Source organism: Artemia sp. Qi Xiang Cuo, chromosome 6 (assembly GCF_049724085.1).
Source record: "Artemia sp. Qi Xiang Cuo chromosome 6, ASM4972408v1, whole genome shotgun sequence".
In the NCBI taxonomy this organism is placed as follows: Eukaryota; Metazoa; Arthropoda; class Branchiopoda; order Anostraca; family Artemiidae; genus Artemia; species Artemia sp. Qi Xiang Cuo.
In genome coordinates, this window is record NC_142799.1 from 38,516,893 (window position 1) to 38,535,199 (window position 18,307).

At 35.0% G+C, this 18,307-nt stretch overlaps 1 protein-coding gene across 5 annotated transcripts in view; it reads right to left on the bottom strand.

Annotated features, from left to right (window-relative positions):
• Positions 1 to 18,307, bottom strand: part of gro (TLE family member transcriptional corepressor groucho) — a 127,554-nt gene that overhangs the window by 20,002 nt on the left and 89,245 nt on the right. For all 5 annotated transcript variants that reach the window (XM_089090714.1, XM_089090713.1, XM_089090711.1 and 2 more), the window contains 3 exons: positions 14,851 to 15,011; positions 10,451 to 10,595; positions 5,602 to 5,794 (listed from right to left, as the gene is read on the bottom strand). In XM_089090714.1, coding sequence (XP_088946840.1) covers positions 5,602 to 5,794; positions 10,451 to 10,595; positions 14,851 to 15,011 — 499 coding nt within the window. The remainder of the gene's footprint in view (positions 1 to 5,601; positions 5,795 to 10,450; positions 10,596 to 14,850; positions 15,012 to 18,307) is intronic.

The window sequence follows — 18,307 nt, forward strand, 5'->3', positions numbered from 1 at the left end:
TTTTAATTGTAATTTGTAATATCTGTGTCCAAAAATTGAGCGGCTAGTTCGTCAATAAAAGTGCTGTGATCAGCAGAATAGCGAAATAGTTGAAATATAGGAGGTGAAAAATTTGGCCAGACATTATTACGATTTTCATTAAAATAACCCCTAGCATAAGCAAGTGCGAGAAAATGTCCACCAGATGATTGGTGCATGAATATCACTGATTCATGCTAAATTCATCACTGACCATCTCACGCTTTTATTAGGCTTTCAATTGTCAAATGAATGCAAAAACACTGTCATTTGCCATGCATTATTTATATTCATGGCCGCCAGATCTGTGATAAATTAATTTTTCCTAGGGCCGTGTTTCACTTAAAATAAATCATGTATACTTCCCCTGAAATAGAGAGAAAGGGCGAAAATTACATTTTGAACAAAATTCATTATGGGGGACAAGAACACGATTTCCTTTTGGTTTTAGCCAAAGATTTTTCCCGTAAAAATGTAATTTAAAATTTTGTACCGCACATATCTATACTATGAGTCAGTGGCGTCATGGGGGGGGGGGGGGTTGCCCCTCCCCTAATAATTTGAAAAAAAATATAATTTAATAAGTAGCTTTAAAACTGTTTAAAAGCTCGTTTTAAGTGCCAAATTTGCTCTGTACTTTGAGCAGATAATCTTTTTAAAATCAATCCATGCTTGCTTTTAGTGTAAGAAACATGCGAAACATAGGGGTTTATCGTGATTTAGGAGATATTGTATATTTATATATATCGAAATGCGCTGACTGTGAAACTTTATCATCAAGTAAAAACATGACTGTTTCGCCGCGTTTGCTCAGGTATTTTTTTATTCACTGAAGAATAAGAAGGTAGATATACAGTGAAGATAATTTCCTAAATGAAAAAGAAATCATCGAAAAAAAAATAAGATTTAGTGCTTTTTACAATGATATCCGTACTATAACTAAATAGGTCAAATCGGTTTTAGTTTGGTCATAGAATTTGGTAGAAGGGAATTCACTCCAGGAATTATTTGATTGCCTTAATTTTTACTTGCAGTATTTAATTGAAACTCCGATTCTCTCATTTTTCTTTAAAATGCATAATAAGCGCTGATAACATCCTACTCCTTACGTTTCGGATTCACATACTAACGCTTAAATTTAGAACTGCCTCTATGTAAAATACCATACTAAATTATTGCTATTTTCGCTTTTCTAAATATTCCTTTTAACCAGATCCAAAAAAAGAAAATTGACATAAATGTGCTAAGAATTAAATACATTCTAAGAGCACACTGGCTATACATGACAAATGAAACTCAGAGAGGAAAGAAAATAGCAAAATGAAAAATAAAATAAAAAAGGTGAAAAAAAGAGGATTTTGTCAGCCAATCAGCCAGTGGAGAACCATGAAGAAGAAGAAATAAGCAAATATTTCGATAAGGACCTCCTCCGAGTCGTCCTCAGTGCTAAACAAAAAAGAAACCAACGAAAATCGAACCTTTCGAAGTTTACTTGACAACGACAGAAAAGAAACTTTCTGTTCTGTCGTTGTGAAGTAAACTTCGAAAGGTTCGATTTTCGTTGGTTTCTTTTTCTTCTCTTTCTTTTTTGTTTAGCACTGAGGACGACTTGACGGACGTCCTTGTCGATTTATTCTTCATGGTTCGCCACTGGCTGACAAAATCCTCTTTTTTTCACCTTTTTTATTTTATTTTTCATTTTGCTATTTTCTTTCCTCTCTTGAGTTTCATTTGTGCTAAGAATTATGCCTGAAATTAGTCTCGTGTCACAACACCAGCGATACTTCTGGGACATTTATCTCTGCATCAGCATGATGTATGAAATGTCTGCTCAGAATAGAATAAAGTGAATTTAAACAAAATATGTATATTTTCCACAGTTTAGAAATTTGCGTGTACGTATAAGTGGCACCAACCCATTCTCTTTTTCTATAATTATCGGTTTTACTCATGCAGCACTAGGAGACCCGAGCTTTGCTTGCGAAGAGAATAATAGACATAAAAACAATATTCAGTGTAACCCCAGTCCGGTAATGTATACCAAGGCCGTATCCTGGGGGGAGTCACCCGGTTTGACCCCCCCCCCCCCCGAACAAAAATCCTGGATGCGCTTCTGATGTATACCCCCATACCTGATTTCCAAAATAAAAACTGTTGGGTATTTTTTTATAGAATTCATTTTTAAAAAACAATATACAAAAGGAAAGGTAATTTTCAAACTATAGGAGCAAATTTTACCTTCCAATTGATATCCCTGGCAATTTTCATTTAATTTAAGGTTTCTGCCGCAATGATGTCAAGAATTGTTCAGATATTCTTTGTCAAACAATGCCCAACAAATAGCCAACAGTTCGAACTTTATTTTTCGAATACTTTCAAATTTGGAATACGGTCGCTATTTAAATGTGAGGAATATGTCATAATAAACTGTTTGGCATTATGTGATAATACTTTGAGTTGTCCTGTATCTTTGCTTAGATAGCACTGTTGCGCTGCCTATGATATTTAATTCGCCTTTATGTGGCCCCCTGATATCGATGCTATTTATTAATATAAACCGGCGAACCCACAAAAAATCAATTTAATAAAAACTCATAAATAATATTTCAATAAATCAAATCTATTAAAAGTTTAGTACAACAAATTAAATCTTACATAGTCAAAATCCATTCAAAATTACGAGCAAAGGAATAGCGTGATACCCGGGGCTATTAGAACGGGAAGGCGTCATAACATCTAACCGTCAGGGCCACTACCGTCGGGACATCGATAAAATCCGTCATAACATCGACAAAAAAATCCGTCAGAACCACAAACCGTCATAACATCTAAAATTTTAGAACTTCAGTTTTTTGGGGTTTAGGGAGGGGGGGGTAGGTTAGGTTATGTATTTAATATATGCTATGCTTTACCCCCACCCCCCTGATGTGCAAATATATAGCCGCAATTTGTTTCTAAACTATTATATACTTATTGCTATTATATAAACTTATAAATTTTTTGTCGATGTTATAACGGTTAGTGGTTCTGACGGTTAGATTATGACGTTTAGTGCTTGTGACGGTTAGTCAAAATGGCAGCACCCCATTAGAGCAGAGCTTGGTACAATTATGAAATTGAGCATCCTCTGCTGGGCGGGGGGGGGGAATACTGTAGCTACGCCCCTGCTATGAGCGCATTAATATTGCTTATTCCAAATTTTCAGGTGACATCAATCCTACCCCAAAACGAGAGGGGCTGATCACCCACCCCTCAATTTTCACCCCTCTGATTTGAAAAACTTCTTTTTTGTATTTTCACTCAAAAAAAAAGCGCAGCAAAATTTCTCCCCTCTCCTAGATTTTGATTTTTTCTTATTTGTATCTCGATTAAAAACAAATTGAAGAAATTCTCTCATTCTCCCCATCTAATACATTTCCGTGAATTGGTACCCCTGCCAACAACCCTCTTACATATGTGAAAAATGGGGGAAAGCTATTAAATTCTACTTAATGTAAGTGAATCAAAAACATGCCTGTCAATATAAGTCAATCAAAATTGCACACGAAATATTTCCAATAAATTTGGTCAGTTCTAAACACTAATAGTCAGAAAGTTTTCTCAGACCTGATCTGGGAAAATGTTAACAGCCTTAACTAACACTTAATTTCTTTCCATCGGTTTTACTGTCCTTAGGAACAATAATGGATCCGTCTTTCGATCTTCCAACGTTCCAAGACTTATCATCTCGGCAATACATTTTACATTACGGCTTCCCTCAGCTAAAGTTACGGATGAATGACATTTCTCTCGAGTTTCCTAATGTACCATGAGAACTAAACAAACGGAGAATTTATTGGAGAAAGACTAGTATTAATCAGATGTTCCCCAGGAAAACTTGTCCCCTCTCTCCTTGTATTTTTAATTTGACATATAATCCAGGAAAACCGCGAGGATTGGACTCTTATTTTTGTTTAATTAACCATTACAGCAAGGGCATGTCCAGGATTTTTGTTCGGGGGGGGGGGGGGCAAAAACAACTTTAAAATGCATCAAAATTTGTTTGTATACATTTTTGTCACGTTTTTGAGAGCTGGACAAGAATCTCGGGGGAAAGGGTCAAATCATGAATCCCCCCCCCCTGATACGGCCTTGCATTACAGGGTATATTATAATTTATAAGCAACCTTCGACCTATGGATATTTTTAAAGATTAAAGCTAACTAGGAGCGTTTCTTACGCTGAATTGTTTAGATGAGTTTTATTCGACAAGCCTGAATATTTCTAGTTCTGAGCTTATGCCAATATCTGTCATAGAGAATTAAGCATATCTAATCTCACTTCAGATACTTGATGAACTGGCCTAAACGAATGTCCTTCTTTAAGCTTCGCACATTTAGGGAGAAAATATACTGAACAGATGCTTCTCGGTAAATATGAAAGTAAACAAAGACCAATTGTGATTTTTGTTTAGAATAATATAATGATAAAAAATCACAGGGTATTTGAATGAAAATGTCATATCAGGACACAAATTTATGACAATGCTCCCCTTGTTAAAAAATAAATTATTAGCACCCTTCTCACATTGCCCCCCCCCCCAAATTTTGGTCTAGATTCGGCTTTGGGGAGGATAGACTATTTGGAACTCTTAATTGACAATAACCGACCGTTACTGTTTTTATACTTGCAATTGTATTTGTTTTACTTCAAGGAAACTTCAAAATATTATGTTAACCACGCGATTTCCGTATTGGTTCGTGAACGACATCATGTTTTCATGAATGCAAATCTGACACCAGAGATTAGGTCAGTTTTTTTTTCTTACATCGAATTACCAAGATCTTCTTCTCTACACACAAAACGGATTTACAGCTAATTCAGAGAAATTAGGTCCATGTTCTCTTTAATTTCGCCGCCGTTAAACTAGTTTTTTCAAAGGTTAGAGAAGAAACAAGTTTGATTAGGATATTACTAAAACTCCCCTCCAGGTCCTCTCCTTTTAGGTAATAATATTACCTCATTTTCTTTAAAGCGGTCAGTTAGTAACATTAAAGTTAATAATCGAATTTTTTGTATTCATTCTTGATGCAAGAAAACATATCATCGGAACGTCCCTCAGACAAACTAGGCACCCCTCAGAAAAGCTAGGGATAGTTTGATGACAGAAATGGGTCTTTTGTTCTTGTTTTCTCAGCCTCGGGATTTTTTGTAGTAAATATAGTACGTTTATTTTCTGCATTAGGAGGTAAGTAGCCTGCCTGTCTGCAATATAATTTTTTTCTTTTTTTTATTGTGATGAGCTTCGTAAATCAGTTTGATTTTTTTTGTAATATTATTTTTGTTGGGAAAAATTCTTCTTTTTATTCGTTTCCTTTTTTCTTTCCCTTTTGTTTCCTCCCTATTCATAGGCAATACTATGCATATGGTGTGGATAATAATTATATTTAGATTTCTTTTAGATTTTTTCATATACAAATTTGAACTTTATTGAGAAGATAGTCAATAATCATGAGGCCGAAATACTCGGATTCGTCCGGCCGTCTAGAAACGGCAGAATAAAGAAAATCAATAATATACATAGCACCGAGGAGAAGAACAAACCTTGACGCATCCTTTACCACCAGTGTACACATATTTAGTAGGTGAAGAAACGGTAACGGCGCAAACAACTTCACCATGGGGTAGAGTGTTTATTGGCCTCGCTGCTCGGGGGATTCCCGGGCCCATAAGGGCATCAGGAGGAAATGGGACAGGTTGAACACTGTTGTCAGCACCAACATGAAACGAATACGCTCTGAAAAGAAACAGAACCAACAAAATTAAATAGCATATTCAAAAACCTGAATTAATACAGATAAAGACTAACCTTTGGTTCCCATTGATGCGTTTTTTTTTTAACGCAAAACGGCTCGCGGATAGCAAATGTAAGAAAATCGCAAAAGTGTTCATACATACACGGTTCACTGCATCCGTTAAACCACAAAAATTTATTATGAGATATTTTAAAAGCAAATGCAAAGGAATAGGCTAAATAAAGTTTTAGAAGCCAAGAAAAACATAAAAACATTCAAAGGGCTTATCTGTGAAGGGCTAAGTGTTGTTTGGCAAATATTAATGGAAAACTTCAAATAAACATGATTGGTTTCTCAGTTACTTGCAATTTTTAGTTCTACAAAGCTTTCAATTCAGAACAAAGGATGCGATTTTCAACGGCTTAGTAGAAATTCTTCAACGCAGCCGTTGAACCGTCATGACGCATAAACTTGCAGCAAAAAAGGGAAGAACTTTGACGGATCACGCAAAAACGGCCGCTTTTCCGTGAAATCACCTCAGTGGGAACCCAGGGTAAAATGCAAAACTACGCAAGATTTCAGATTAAAATGGGAAAATTTAAGCAGCAAAAAAGGCTTCCTTAAAGCTTTATGTGTGCACTTAAGAGTGAAGATGAAAGGAGTTAAAAATATTGCAGGGAATATTTTTTGGAAAGCAAAAATTGGCATATGGCATATGAATGCTGTAACTCAAAAAAGCATTTGCAAGCAGCATGAACTATTTGAAAGCGTAAATGAGTCAGAAAAAGACGATCAATGTTCGAGATCTCTAGTATCCTCACAAATATATGAAAATATAAAAAAATAGCATAAATCAATAATTAGCATAAAAAAGTAGAATATATATATATATATATATATATATATATATATATATATATCCATAATTTTAAATTGAACTACTTTTTAAACATTCTAATCTGTTCGAAGATACTAGAAGTCTCGAACGTAGCTCTTCTTCAGAATCATTTACGCTTTCAAATAGTTCTTACTACTTGTAAACACTTTCGTTAGTTACAGCATTATCATCATGCATTGACTGTGACATTTCATCAGTTTCTGTGTTACTTTTTTTGAAACTTGAAATACTTTACGCTTCATTTGAAATCAAGGCTGCAAGAGGCACATGATAAACACCTCACTCGAGGCATTTAGCGCCTTTCTCTTGTGGCTAGATCAGACTGGCAACCCAGAACAAGTTCTAACTCGAAACTGCCTGTCAGGTTATCTTGTAAACTACATCAAATAATTATTCATTCACTAAAAGTAATTCTATTATTTGAACACACCTCGCATACTAAATTAGACACTGAAAACGATAGTCAGCTTGTTTGAACTGGTTTAGTAGAAACTTCCACAACATATCTTACACAAATATATCTTGAAATTTTAAATAAAAAGAACTCCATACGCAGTTATACTGTTTTTGGCAGTGGAACGTGCCGAAGTTGAAAAGGAAAATGGGCAAAAAATCAGCAAAAAAACACAAAAACATATGACACAGAACAACTTAGGAGGGTGCAGTTGTATTTGGGAATCAACATATGGTTATTTTTTGAATTTTTATGGACGGTCCTAATAATTTCATAATCGTGAAACAACCAAAAGAAAAATCTCAGAAAATCATGGTTTTCAGGTATGATTGAATCTAAAATGAATCCAGGAAAAAAAGGCTTTATCTTGATACCCTTTGCACATGGGCGTAGGCAGCATCTTGTGTTTGGGGGGGGGGGGGCAGCCGCTTCTGTGATGGAGGGGGAGGGATCTTACCAATACTTCCCGAGGTCCTTTGAATATAGGTCTTTAGAAACTAGTCGTTCAATATTTCACTAAAACTCGGCCTTAAACATTTTCCATGTTCTACTTTTCCTGCAACAGTATAACATAAGAGACCCACTATCCTACTTCCAATTTCCAGAAAACATAAACACCACAAAAGCGATTTGACACAAATCACATTTTGGTTAGATAATAGCTTCTTCTAAGAATTCAACTCAAAAGTTTACAGTTGGGCAAAATTAAATATTAAAATTGGTATAGGGGAGACCGGCCCACGTCTAGCCAAAGCAAACAGTTTCAATACAAAAACCTATGGGGCTTCTGGTGGATTATAAACGCTCTGACAGATTGCAGTGTATTTTTTAAAAAAGTCATTACCTTAATTAATACTTTTACCAAAAATTTCAGATTGGATCAGGTTTTATGGTGATTAACTCTGCAATTTTGTTCAATTTTGTCTGAAAGCCTACGCATAATTACGAATACTAGAAAACTCGCGTTGTAAACTCACATTGTATTCTCCTATTATTTGCCTGTTTTTGGCAGCTTCCGAGACGTGCCATATTCACCAGTTTGCTGTTAGTATTTTTTCATCCTGTGGGATAGTGAACTCCCATGTTCGGCCACAATACCCAGGGTAAATTCGGCATGCCTTACCAAGGTGTCCAAAAGTGGGCTATGCTTGTAAAACTGTGTAAACAGCATATTTAAAGGTTGAAGGTAAGCTTAATACCCAAGATTGTGTCTTTTCTGGCGTTGTTTAATTCTGTCAGAACAATAGGTGAACTGAAGTTCTTTTTTTCTGTTAAATTTCATTCAAGATAAGATTATTAAAAGTAAAACAGAAGAGAAAAGAAAGAAAGGTGGCTGTGATCCAGAAGAAAATAAAAGAGCAGTTTTTTCTGTCTTATACTACAAGAAATCAGTTGGATTCTCTGGAAGTACCATGGGTTTCCCTAGAGGAACGCTGCAAGACTACATAAAAAAAAGTTGAGAGGCTGGTTTTATGGATTGACTTAAAACTATCAGTAAGAACGCCAATAAGTACAAGCCTATGACGGACAACTGCTTTCAACTGTCACAGTGTAGGAGCTTTCTTTAACAACCTGGATTGAGGCCTATATAAACACATGTTCAGACCACAAGACATTGGAAGTCTTGACGAATCAGGTCTGAAAAAATCCACACGCCTGGTAAAATCATTGCACAGCGAGGCCAGAAATAAGTAGGGAAGGTCACGTCAGCAGAAAGAGATCAGTTGACCACGATTTGTGTTGGTGTTAATGTGTTGGGAACACAGTCCCTCCTCTACTTATTTCCCCACAAAAACAGTGTCCGGAAATTTTACTCAGGGGAGCTTAACCAGGAACCATCATGATCAGCTCAGAAAACACTTCTGGCTGGATGAATGCCTCTCATTCTTTGCTTTACTTGCAGCATTTTATCAATCAACTCAAACCCAAAAAATCAACAGGGAAAAAATATGAAAAACTCTGAAGTGCTCACTGACACCCCTATGAAAGAATGCATTAAAACTAGGGTAAAAGCTGTATCTGCCAAAAAGCCCTAGTCCTGGAACGGAAGAAAGTCAGACAAGTAAAAAAACTAAAAAGCAAAAGGCGTGTCTCTGGCGTAGTTAGAGTGACGATTCTGACGTAGATGATCCTGTATACAACAACTCTTCAGACCCCAGCATAGACATTGAAGACAAGCCCCCTACCAGCAACTTCTAATTTGACACTGAGAAAGTCAAGGCTGGTGATTACATTCTGATTGAGCTGAAGAGCAAGAAAGGGAATTCTGTTTACAATGTTATCATTATCAAAAGTAGCAACTGAAGAACTTAAGGTCCTCTTTTGGAAAAAGACTGGAGCAAGAGACTTTGCGCTAACTGACGAGATGAATAGTGTCTTAAAGACAGAAATTGAAATAAAACTGCCACCACTGAAAGGTAGAACATCAAGATTAGCGGAGCGGCTTACTTTTGGTGTTGATCAGTCAATGTATAATTTGAAATTAATACTCTTTATTTTTTTTAAACCTTAATGAAATTCATTTTGTAGATTTTTATGCTGACCATATTCTTTCTTAATTTTATAGCCGAAAAACAAGCTTTAATGTTCTCCTGGTCACTTTTCTTTTTCTTTTGTCCGGTGGCCAAACGTAAGGCAGAGACGACTGAACCAGTACCGGGATGGTCCAAATTTGGCACTCTTGACCACTTGGATAGAGAGGCATCCAGGTGAAAAAATGGCGGAGTATTTCTAATTGTCTTTTTCAAGGATGGTATTTAATGAGTTACTTTTGCTTTGACACGCTCAGCAACTTCTTATCGCTTGAATCAATTCATGGAGAATTAAACAAGTCAAAATCAGCAGATCGTGGGCCAGTCTCCTATCTATATATCGGACCGAAAATCAATATTGAAGATCGAAACATAAATGTTGATATTGCAAATGATATTTGGAAATTTCTGTTTATTTCCAGCTTTTTAACCATCTACCAGGTAACATCCAAGAAAAAATTCCAACATACGAAAAGTTCTCGCTAATATCTATCGTAAATTTGAAGTTCTAGGAGGGGGGGGGGGGGGTAAATGCCCCCCTTCCCTACGCCCATACCTTTGCACCTTTAAGTGTAAACTAAGTTACGAAATCAAAGTGTCGGCTTTCTTAGTCAATTGCAGTTACAAAAGAAAACATGTAACAAAATATTTGGGTGAATTCGTACCGAAAGGAGTTGGTATTGCCATGTCGTAGAATGACGTTTATATATTGATTTAATACATAAAAACACAATTTACAGAAGTTAGGGATTGGGATACAAAAACGTTAACTTACGGCTTTCCACCGGGTATAGGTGCTATAGGTGCTCGCATTTGTGGATGGTCATATCCCCCTGGACGGGGTGGGTATCCTTGTGGGTGCATTTGACCCTGATAGTTGTTCACCATCTCAGGACCTCCCATGTATCCTGGGTATTGCCCTAAAAGCAAAGTATCTTGTAAGTCTATATGTATACAAAAAGCTGACAGAAGTTGGTCTCCAGGCAAATTTCAAACAGTGTGGTTGTTTTTCAACTCGAGACCGCACAATGAAAAGTATAGCCCACCCATGACGGAAATACGAATATATTAAAGGGTGCTAATTGAAAAAAAAGAAGAAAAAAGAAAAGCTCCATACAAGTTTATCTAGGGAAAGTGAAACTATTTGAAAACTCATTACAAATTAAAATCAAGCATTATAGACTAACAGTTTGTGCATGATGAACAAAGCCAATAAGCCTCAAATCAGTTTTAGTGATTGTATTTGAAAATTGACTTCATCAAAATTTAAATTAATTAAGAATTAAAACTTGAAAGTTACTCTGCTTGTTACTCTCCTAATCAGATTTTAATCATACCATCCATGTATCAGAATCTCGTATTAAGAAAAACAGTAGTCACCCATAGATACATCACGATAATTAAGTTAGAAATTTCTATTTTCCCACTGACATTTATAAGAAGGTGCTGCCATTTAGTGACCCTTTGCAGTGTACATTTTTTAAATATTCGAATCCCTCAGCTAATCTTGAATGTAGAATAAGTTAACGAAAATGTAGTTGCTTATAAATTTGAATTTTCCTCGTATGGCAGTCAGGGGCTAATTTGCTATTTGGCAGGGGGGAACTGCCCCCGCGGACCCCAGTTTTCCCAAAGCTAAAATTTATCGTCTTTAAACTTTTGTCAAAACTAAGATAGGCCTAAATAATTCAAGCATCCACAAAAACTTATGTTTTCTTTAGTATACCTTTGCCGTTATAGCACATTCTTCACGGTCATTTTTAGTTCACTTGGGAAAATCGGCTCCAACTCTGCCCCACTCCCCCAGGATTTTGACGACACAAAAAATTACTTTAGAAGACAAACTTGAAACTAGTGATCCTAAATTGAAAAAAAAAAAAAAAAAAAAAAAAAAAAAAAAAAAAAAAAAAAACTGAGGAATTAAATGAAATATATCAGAAGTTACGGCAAAGACGGTAGAAATTCGAATCCCTACATAATCATTAATTGTTTACATTAAAAGTTTACATAATCATTACAGCAAATTTTGTCCCGTAATATTATTGGAATTGGTAATCTTGTTGGTTTCAATGATCATACGTTTCACCTTCATACAAAAAATTAAACCTCGAAAGAAACATACTTGAAACCAAGACCGTATCCAGGAGGACCCCCCCACCAAAAAAATACCCCCCGAAAAAAAAAATCCTGGATACAACCCTGCTTCAAACATTCATTTAAATGCCTTTTAATCTCTTTCAAGGGGGAAATTTTGCATGTGATAAAAGGCTTCTTTTAAGATTTTCTACGCTTTCTTTTAGGTTTTTTTTTAATTTGAAAAAGAAAAAGTAATTTTCTAAAATGGTTTATTCTTTTCTAAAATCTTTTTCTTTTGACGAAACAATTATCAAGTAGACCCAAGGTTATGATATTATAAATAAGCTTAAAACTTAAGTTTATTTACTAATTCTTAAAAGATTATGATGAACCATTAGCGTAACCAGAGCGGACTATTGGTCCAAAGGATTTTAATTATTGCGTATCATTTTCTCTGAACTATTTGACATTTATGACTTTCGTTTTGTGTTACTTATTTGTTGAAACTGTTTATCCAGTTGAAATCGTCGTTTGTCATTTGAAAGAATAAACGAATAATTTTGTTTAATTAAAGAATAAACGTAGTTTAGACTTGGACCATTATATGTATGTAAACGACACTGGTACTTGTCTAGAATCCGGGTACACACGCGAGAAGTGAAGTTCCTTTAATGCCAAAAAATAAAACAAAATAGGATGAAAATATAATAGTTTAAAAACAATTAATAGTTTTTAAACAACAGTTTAAAAACGGCTATATATTTGCACATTAAGAGGTGGGGGAAGGTGGGGGTAAAGCATAGCATATATTAGATACATAACCTAATCTAACCTAACCTAGGTACCTTTTAGTCCCCCTAAACCCCAAAAATCTAAAGTTTATATCTGTCATGGAGTGAGCAATATCTGGAAACCTGTTTATCAATAGCGGCTTTGAGATTTCGATGCGATCTTTCTTTCGTGTGTACCCAGATTCTAGACAAGTATCACAACACTAAACTACTTAAAAACCAACATAAAAAGTTGCATAATGATCATACAGATTACACATACATAATAAAAAATTAAATTAGTTTAATTCCAGACCTCTTACTTTTTCTGCAAAAAATAAACAAAGCCATTTCTTACAAGTGTAATGATTAAAACTCGAGTCAACAATACTCCACAAGGGATTCTTTTTTTGCCATCCATTCAACTTGATTAGAAACACCATCGCATTATTTCCTTTCCCCTGACTTCAGGCTCTTCCCTCCCATCCTGGGAATTGATATGCTTAAAACACGACGCAAATTGTCAGAACAGAAAGTCAAAGTTAGCTGAGAAAGTTTCAAATGCCACTTGTCTTTTCTCTCCCTGTCTCTCTCATCAGAGAAGTGTGTACTTAGGGAAGAGTTTGAAAATAAACCAAGCTGAAAATCTGAGCACGTTAACTAAGTTTCAAAAAGCTTTCCATCATGGACAAGAGAAAAGAAGTGGAATCAAATTTGTAACTTAACGTAAGGATGTAAAAATAAATTTAGGTAGAACTCAGAAGTAATTTAGAGTGGTTGTACTGGCGGATCAAGGAGGCAGGGGGCCCCGGGCCCCCAAGATTTTTCTTGCACACATATTCCATGTTTTTCACTCTTTTTCTTAAATAAACTTGTCGAGTTGGTCAATTATTGGCACCCTTGTCACATTGCCCCCCTCCCCCATGATTTTGCTCGAGATCCGCCTTCGAGTGGTTGACCACATCTAAACTAAAGAAAGCATGCCAATAAAATAAAAGTAGCACCATTAGATTCCTTGTTTTAGGCTTTTTCCAAATATTATGGCTGCTTTTCTGACAGAGCACCCTCCCCCTGACAATCCCAGATAGAGCCCTAAATAATACGTTTCTCCGTTGTTTTCCGTTTCTCGGTCCTTCCTATTTCTTTGTTGACGGGTTTCTTGACCCGTCAAAAGCTTTCACCCAATCTGATTGCAAAATAATTTAAAATATGTTGGATATCGAATATATATTAAACAGATTTAACACTGTGGATAACAATGGAAGAACACACGATGATGTGACTTTTAGGAATATACTGCATAATATAAAGTAAGAATGCTTTAGTGTTTTTTTTTAGTTTTGTATATATTTTCTGGCTAGATCAGGGATCAAATAAGGGACTAATGGTACTATCTTTTATTAGCATCTTTATTTTAGACATGGGCACCCACTACACGTTAACCGGATTCGATATCTTTCCTCGAAGGAGAAATAGAACCGGCAATAACCGATGTTTTAAGACTGTATCAGGGCATTTCACAATTCAAGCCAAAGACCATACTTAATAGATTGCCTTCAAACCAAATAAAAAAAACATAACAACAGACAAACAGAAAAAAAATGAAAAAGAAAATACATTACAGGAGTAGTTGTCATTGTAACAGTCTTCTTTTTTTTCTTCGCATGGGGAATGGGCCGAAGTAAGGCCTAATTAATTATGAAGTTGGTCAAATTAGCTTCTACACTCTTTTTTGCTAGTATCCACTGATGTCGATATTTTTGTCTAGTTAGGTATTAGTTCATATGATAGAATTACAACTAAATATTTAATTAAAACATAGCTAAAATGTAGTTTTCCACTGAGCCGAAGCTAATTCTCTTAGGGTATAGACAGCAATAAACCGGTTATTGTCTGATATTGCGGATCATAATCCTAGGTGTTTTCGGAATAATAGACAAGTACCGAGACTTGTACCAACTACGTACTTTGCACGCAGAAGGGGGGTATGAATTCCGAAAGATCTCACCTGAAAAAGTAGTGTCCTATAATACATTTTTTATTCTCTGGATGGGGAAGGGGTCCCCAATTTCATTCTCTGGACATAATTCGTCATAATAAAAAAAATAGATGAATAAATAGGTTAGTAAATAAACAGCTAGTTTATTTACTAACCATTAATTAATGTCGACTCTGGAAATCAAAATTTAAATATAATATGTTCTAACTGACAAAAATAAATCTTAAGACGCATCTTAAGTAAATGTGGTAATTGCTTGATAATCAGTCCCTCTTGATCACAGTAGAGAATATAATTCCACAGTGCTCTTGATAAAGAAAGCATACTAACCAATGGGAGAAGGTTTTGGCATCGGTCCTTTAGGTCCTCCACCAATGGGCACTTGTGGCGCCAGTTGAGTTGCTCCATTCGGTGTGGACGGTTTTGGGACTTGAAGAGGCTTTTGGTCTTCATGTTTTTTACCACTAGGAGTACTTACTGTGCTTCTTGGACTGAAGAAAAAGAAGATAATCATAATTATTAAATATAAAACGTTAGTCATTGTGCAAAACAAATGCTATATCACTTTTTAACCGTCACCGATAAACAACCTTGGTTTCCTTTAAAAGCTAGTACAGCAGGTGTTCTTTAATTTACATTCATCGATTTCCTCATTTATATTTTAAGAGAACTGACAGGAAATCACAGATCACTTTAACATTAGTTTGGTTATAGGAAGTTCTTCCCCCCTAGATGCCATTCAAAGGATAATAATATCACACAGCCTCTTCTTCACTGTCTACCTATTTATATTTTTTTGATTCTACTGCACATTTACCGTTGGTATCATTAGGCTAGATAATCTATGTGCCATCATTTATTTCCATTTTAACTCGAACTCTTATGAAGAACCGAAAATACCAGAACCACTGAAGAAACACACTTAAAACACTTCTAAAGAAATCGTGTCCGAGTCTAATATAAACGACGCTAAAACTTTTCAAAGAGATTTACGACTTCACTAACTAAAACCAGGGACAATAAATGCTCAGACAACCTTTTGAAATGTCAAGAGATCAAAACCTTCTTACAACAGTAATGAAAGACCGGTAATTTTTTCCCTGAAAAACAGGACAGGTGCTCTTCTGGGCCATTGTAAAACTGAAGTTCCGAGAAAGAAAGAATGAAGGAGAGAGAGTTACCAAATAGTGAAATAAATAACATGTTTTGTCAAGGGATTCCTCGGGGATAGGAGTTATAATACCTATATTTAAAACATTTCTGTCATGAGAAAAGAAAATAAAATATACTAAATTTATAACGACACTAACTAGAAATAATGAAAATAATAGGGATTGTATAAAGGTTTCAACATAATGACACTAGTAACAACAAATAAGCTTTAATGACTGCAAATTATAAGTGGCTCTACATCCTTTTTATAAAGCCTCGATTACCTTTGAGATGTTTACTAAAATCATGAGAACCGCCAATAGGAAAGAAGAAAAAGAATAGAAAAAAACTTGAATGCATGTCGATTAGCTCATTATCGCCGTGCCTGGATCAATCAAATGTTGTTTAAAACAAGACGAAATTCCTGTCATTGGCATCTGTTCAAAACGCTAGGGGGGGGGGGGGGCAAAATGCATTTTTCAAAATATAGTAAGGGGGAATTCCAAAACCAAGGGGATAGTATATCAAATTTCTTTTGAATTTCTTACAGTTTTTAAACCAGTCCGCAGGAACGTTTCGTTTTTCTCTTTTTTTTAAAGAGAGAAATCTGTAAAATTTTAATGCGTAATTTCTCTCTTTTTTCCTTTCAGAGATTGGTCAGGAATTACAAGAATTATTCTTATGTCGCACTTTCTGACATAAAAAAAATGGGAGAGGGGGTAATTTGACGAAGATGCCGACATCTGTTCGACCTTTGTACAGGTAAATGTAATGAATATTATCTTTTGTTTCACACGAAATATATATGCATTATGAAGAGCTGTCAACCTTTCATCATCTATATTGCACGCTTAGTTCGAATATATTCTTATTGATAAAGGTAGGCTGTAGGGCACCCCTCTCTAAATATTGGTCCTAAGGACCCCTCATGAAAAGGTGGTAAATCTGAAACAGCAATTGCACTTTCTGAGGATCCTTTTACCCTAGAAAAAAGATCCCCTGATATCCCCTTTATTAACTGGTGTACGACTATTCAATACTGTACAACTATTAGCATTGCTGTATAATACATTCTACAGCAGGACTTCCTAAACTTTTTTTTCATTCACGACACCATATAAATATAATTGAAAAACAAATAAATATTTTTTTATGATTCATTTATTAGGTAACAATAAATAATATATATATATATATATATATATACATGCAAATATATAGTTTTAGAATTTGTTCGGAAACATTCAAAAATATAAAATAAAGAATTCCACAAAAGTTGCCTTTATTATACTTACACAAATTATATGCCCTATTTTTAACAAAACTGCATTTTTTTTGCAATAACATAAATAAAAGACAATTCTGACCATAGTTCAATCGAATATATTCGAACGCAGTCGTTGGGTGGTAAATATTAAATTAAAATGAAAGGAAAAACTTTAGTGAGATGGATGTGCCTGTTTTTATTGCATAACAAATTAAATCTTGGTGGAATGTTTGACACTGCTGGACGTAAGACCTCTTCAACATTTTTTAGCGATGAACGATATTGGGGTTTGATATGTGTTGAAGCTCAGAAAGTAACCTTACATAAATATGTGCTATTGAATGCCAGAAGAACATATAATGCCATATCTGCGATTGTGGGAAATTTAGTTATAGTTCTGATCCAGAATTCAGTCAAGGGCTTTTTTGGAAATTGTAGTTTCAAGCTTGAATCACTCGAACGATCCGCAAATTCCTCTTGAGCTTTAAGTGGCATGTGATCAATCTCAATTAAATCCAAACAAAACGGATTTCGAATCCAAGCTGCCTTTTTGAAATCAATAATTAATCTAAAATATGTACAGAACTAGGTCTCTAGCGTTTTTAAGTGATCTACAATAATTTTTGCAATAAAAGTTTTACAATAACTTCTCTCGATTATAAAACTGTCGACACTGGAAAATATTTGGAACGATTTTTTTTATACTCTCTTTCCAAATTTTAATCTTTTTAATAAAACTTTAAATTTTATGATTAGAAGTAAATATGTCGCAATTTTTTCCTTGAAGAGACAAGCTGAGATCGTTTAATTTCGCAAAGATATCCGACAAACAACACAGTTTGGATAGCCACAAGTCTTTTTGAAGAAAAACGGCAAATTCGCATTTTCGTTTGGTTAAGAGTATTTCAATTCCGTCTTTCAATAATAGTACCTTTTTTAAACTTTGACCTCTTGACAAAAATCTTACTTCTGCATGTAATAATAAAGTTGTATAGACGGAATCTATATCCTTACAAAGATTTGAAAATCTTTTTCAAATTTATAATCTTAACAGCATTCTGAAGAACATCGTTTAACTATGGTGCTAACTTTTTTTGCTGCAAGGGCCTCTCGGTGAATAGGGCAGTGAGTAAAAGTTATATGATCATAATGAGTAGATTGAAAATGATTTAAAACCAATGTTTTTGCCCGTCATCGCTCTTGTACCAACTGTGCATATTCCACGGCAATTTTTCCATTTTAGACCTTCAGTCTTTAAAAATTCATCAACTTTACAATATATGTCTTTTCCTGTGTTAAGTTATAAATACTTGACTTCAATATTTAAATATTTGACTTTATAATCTCTTGCAACCCCATGATTTTGGT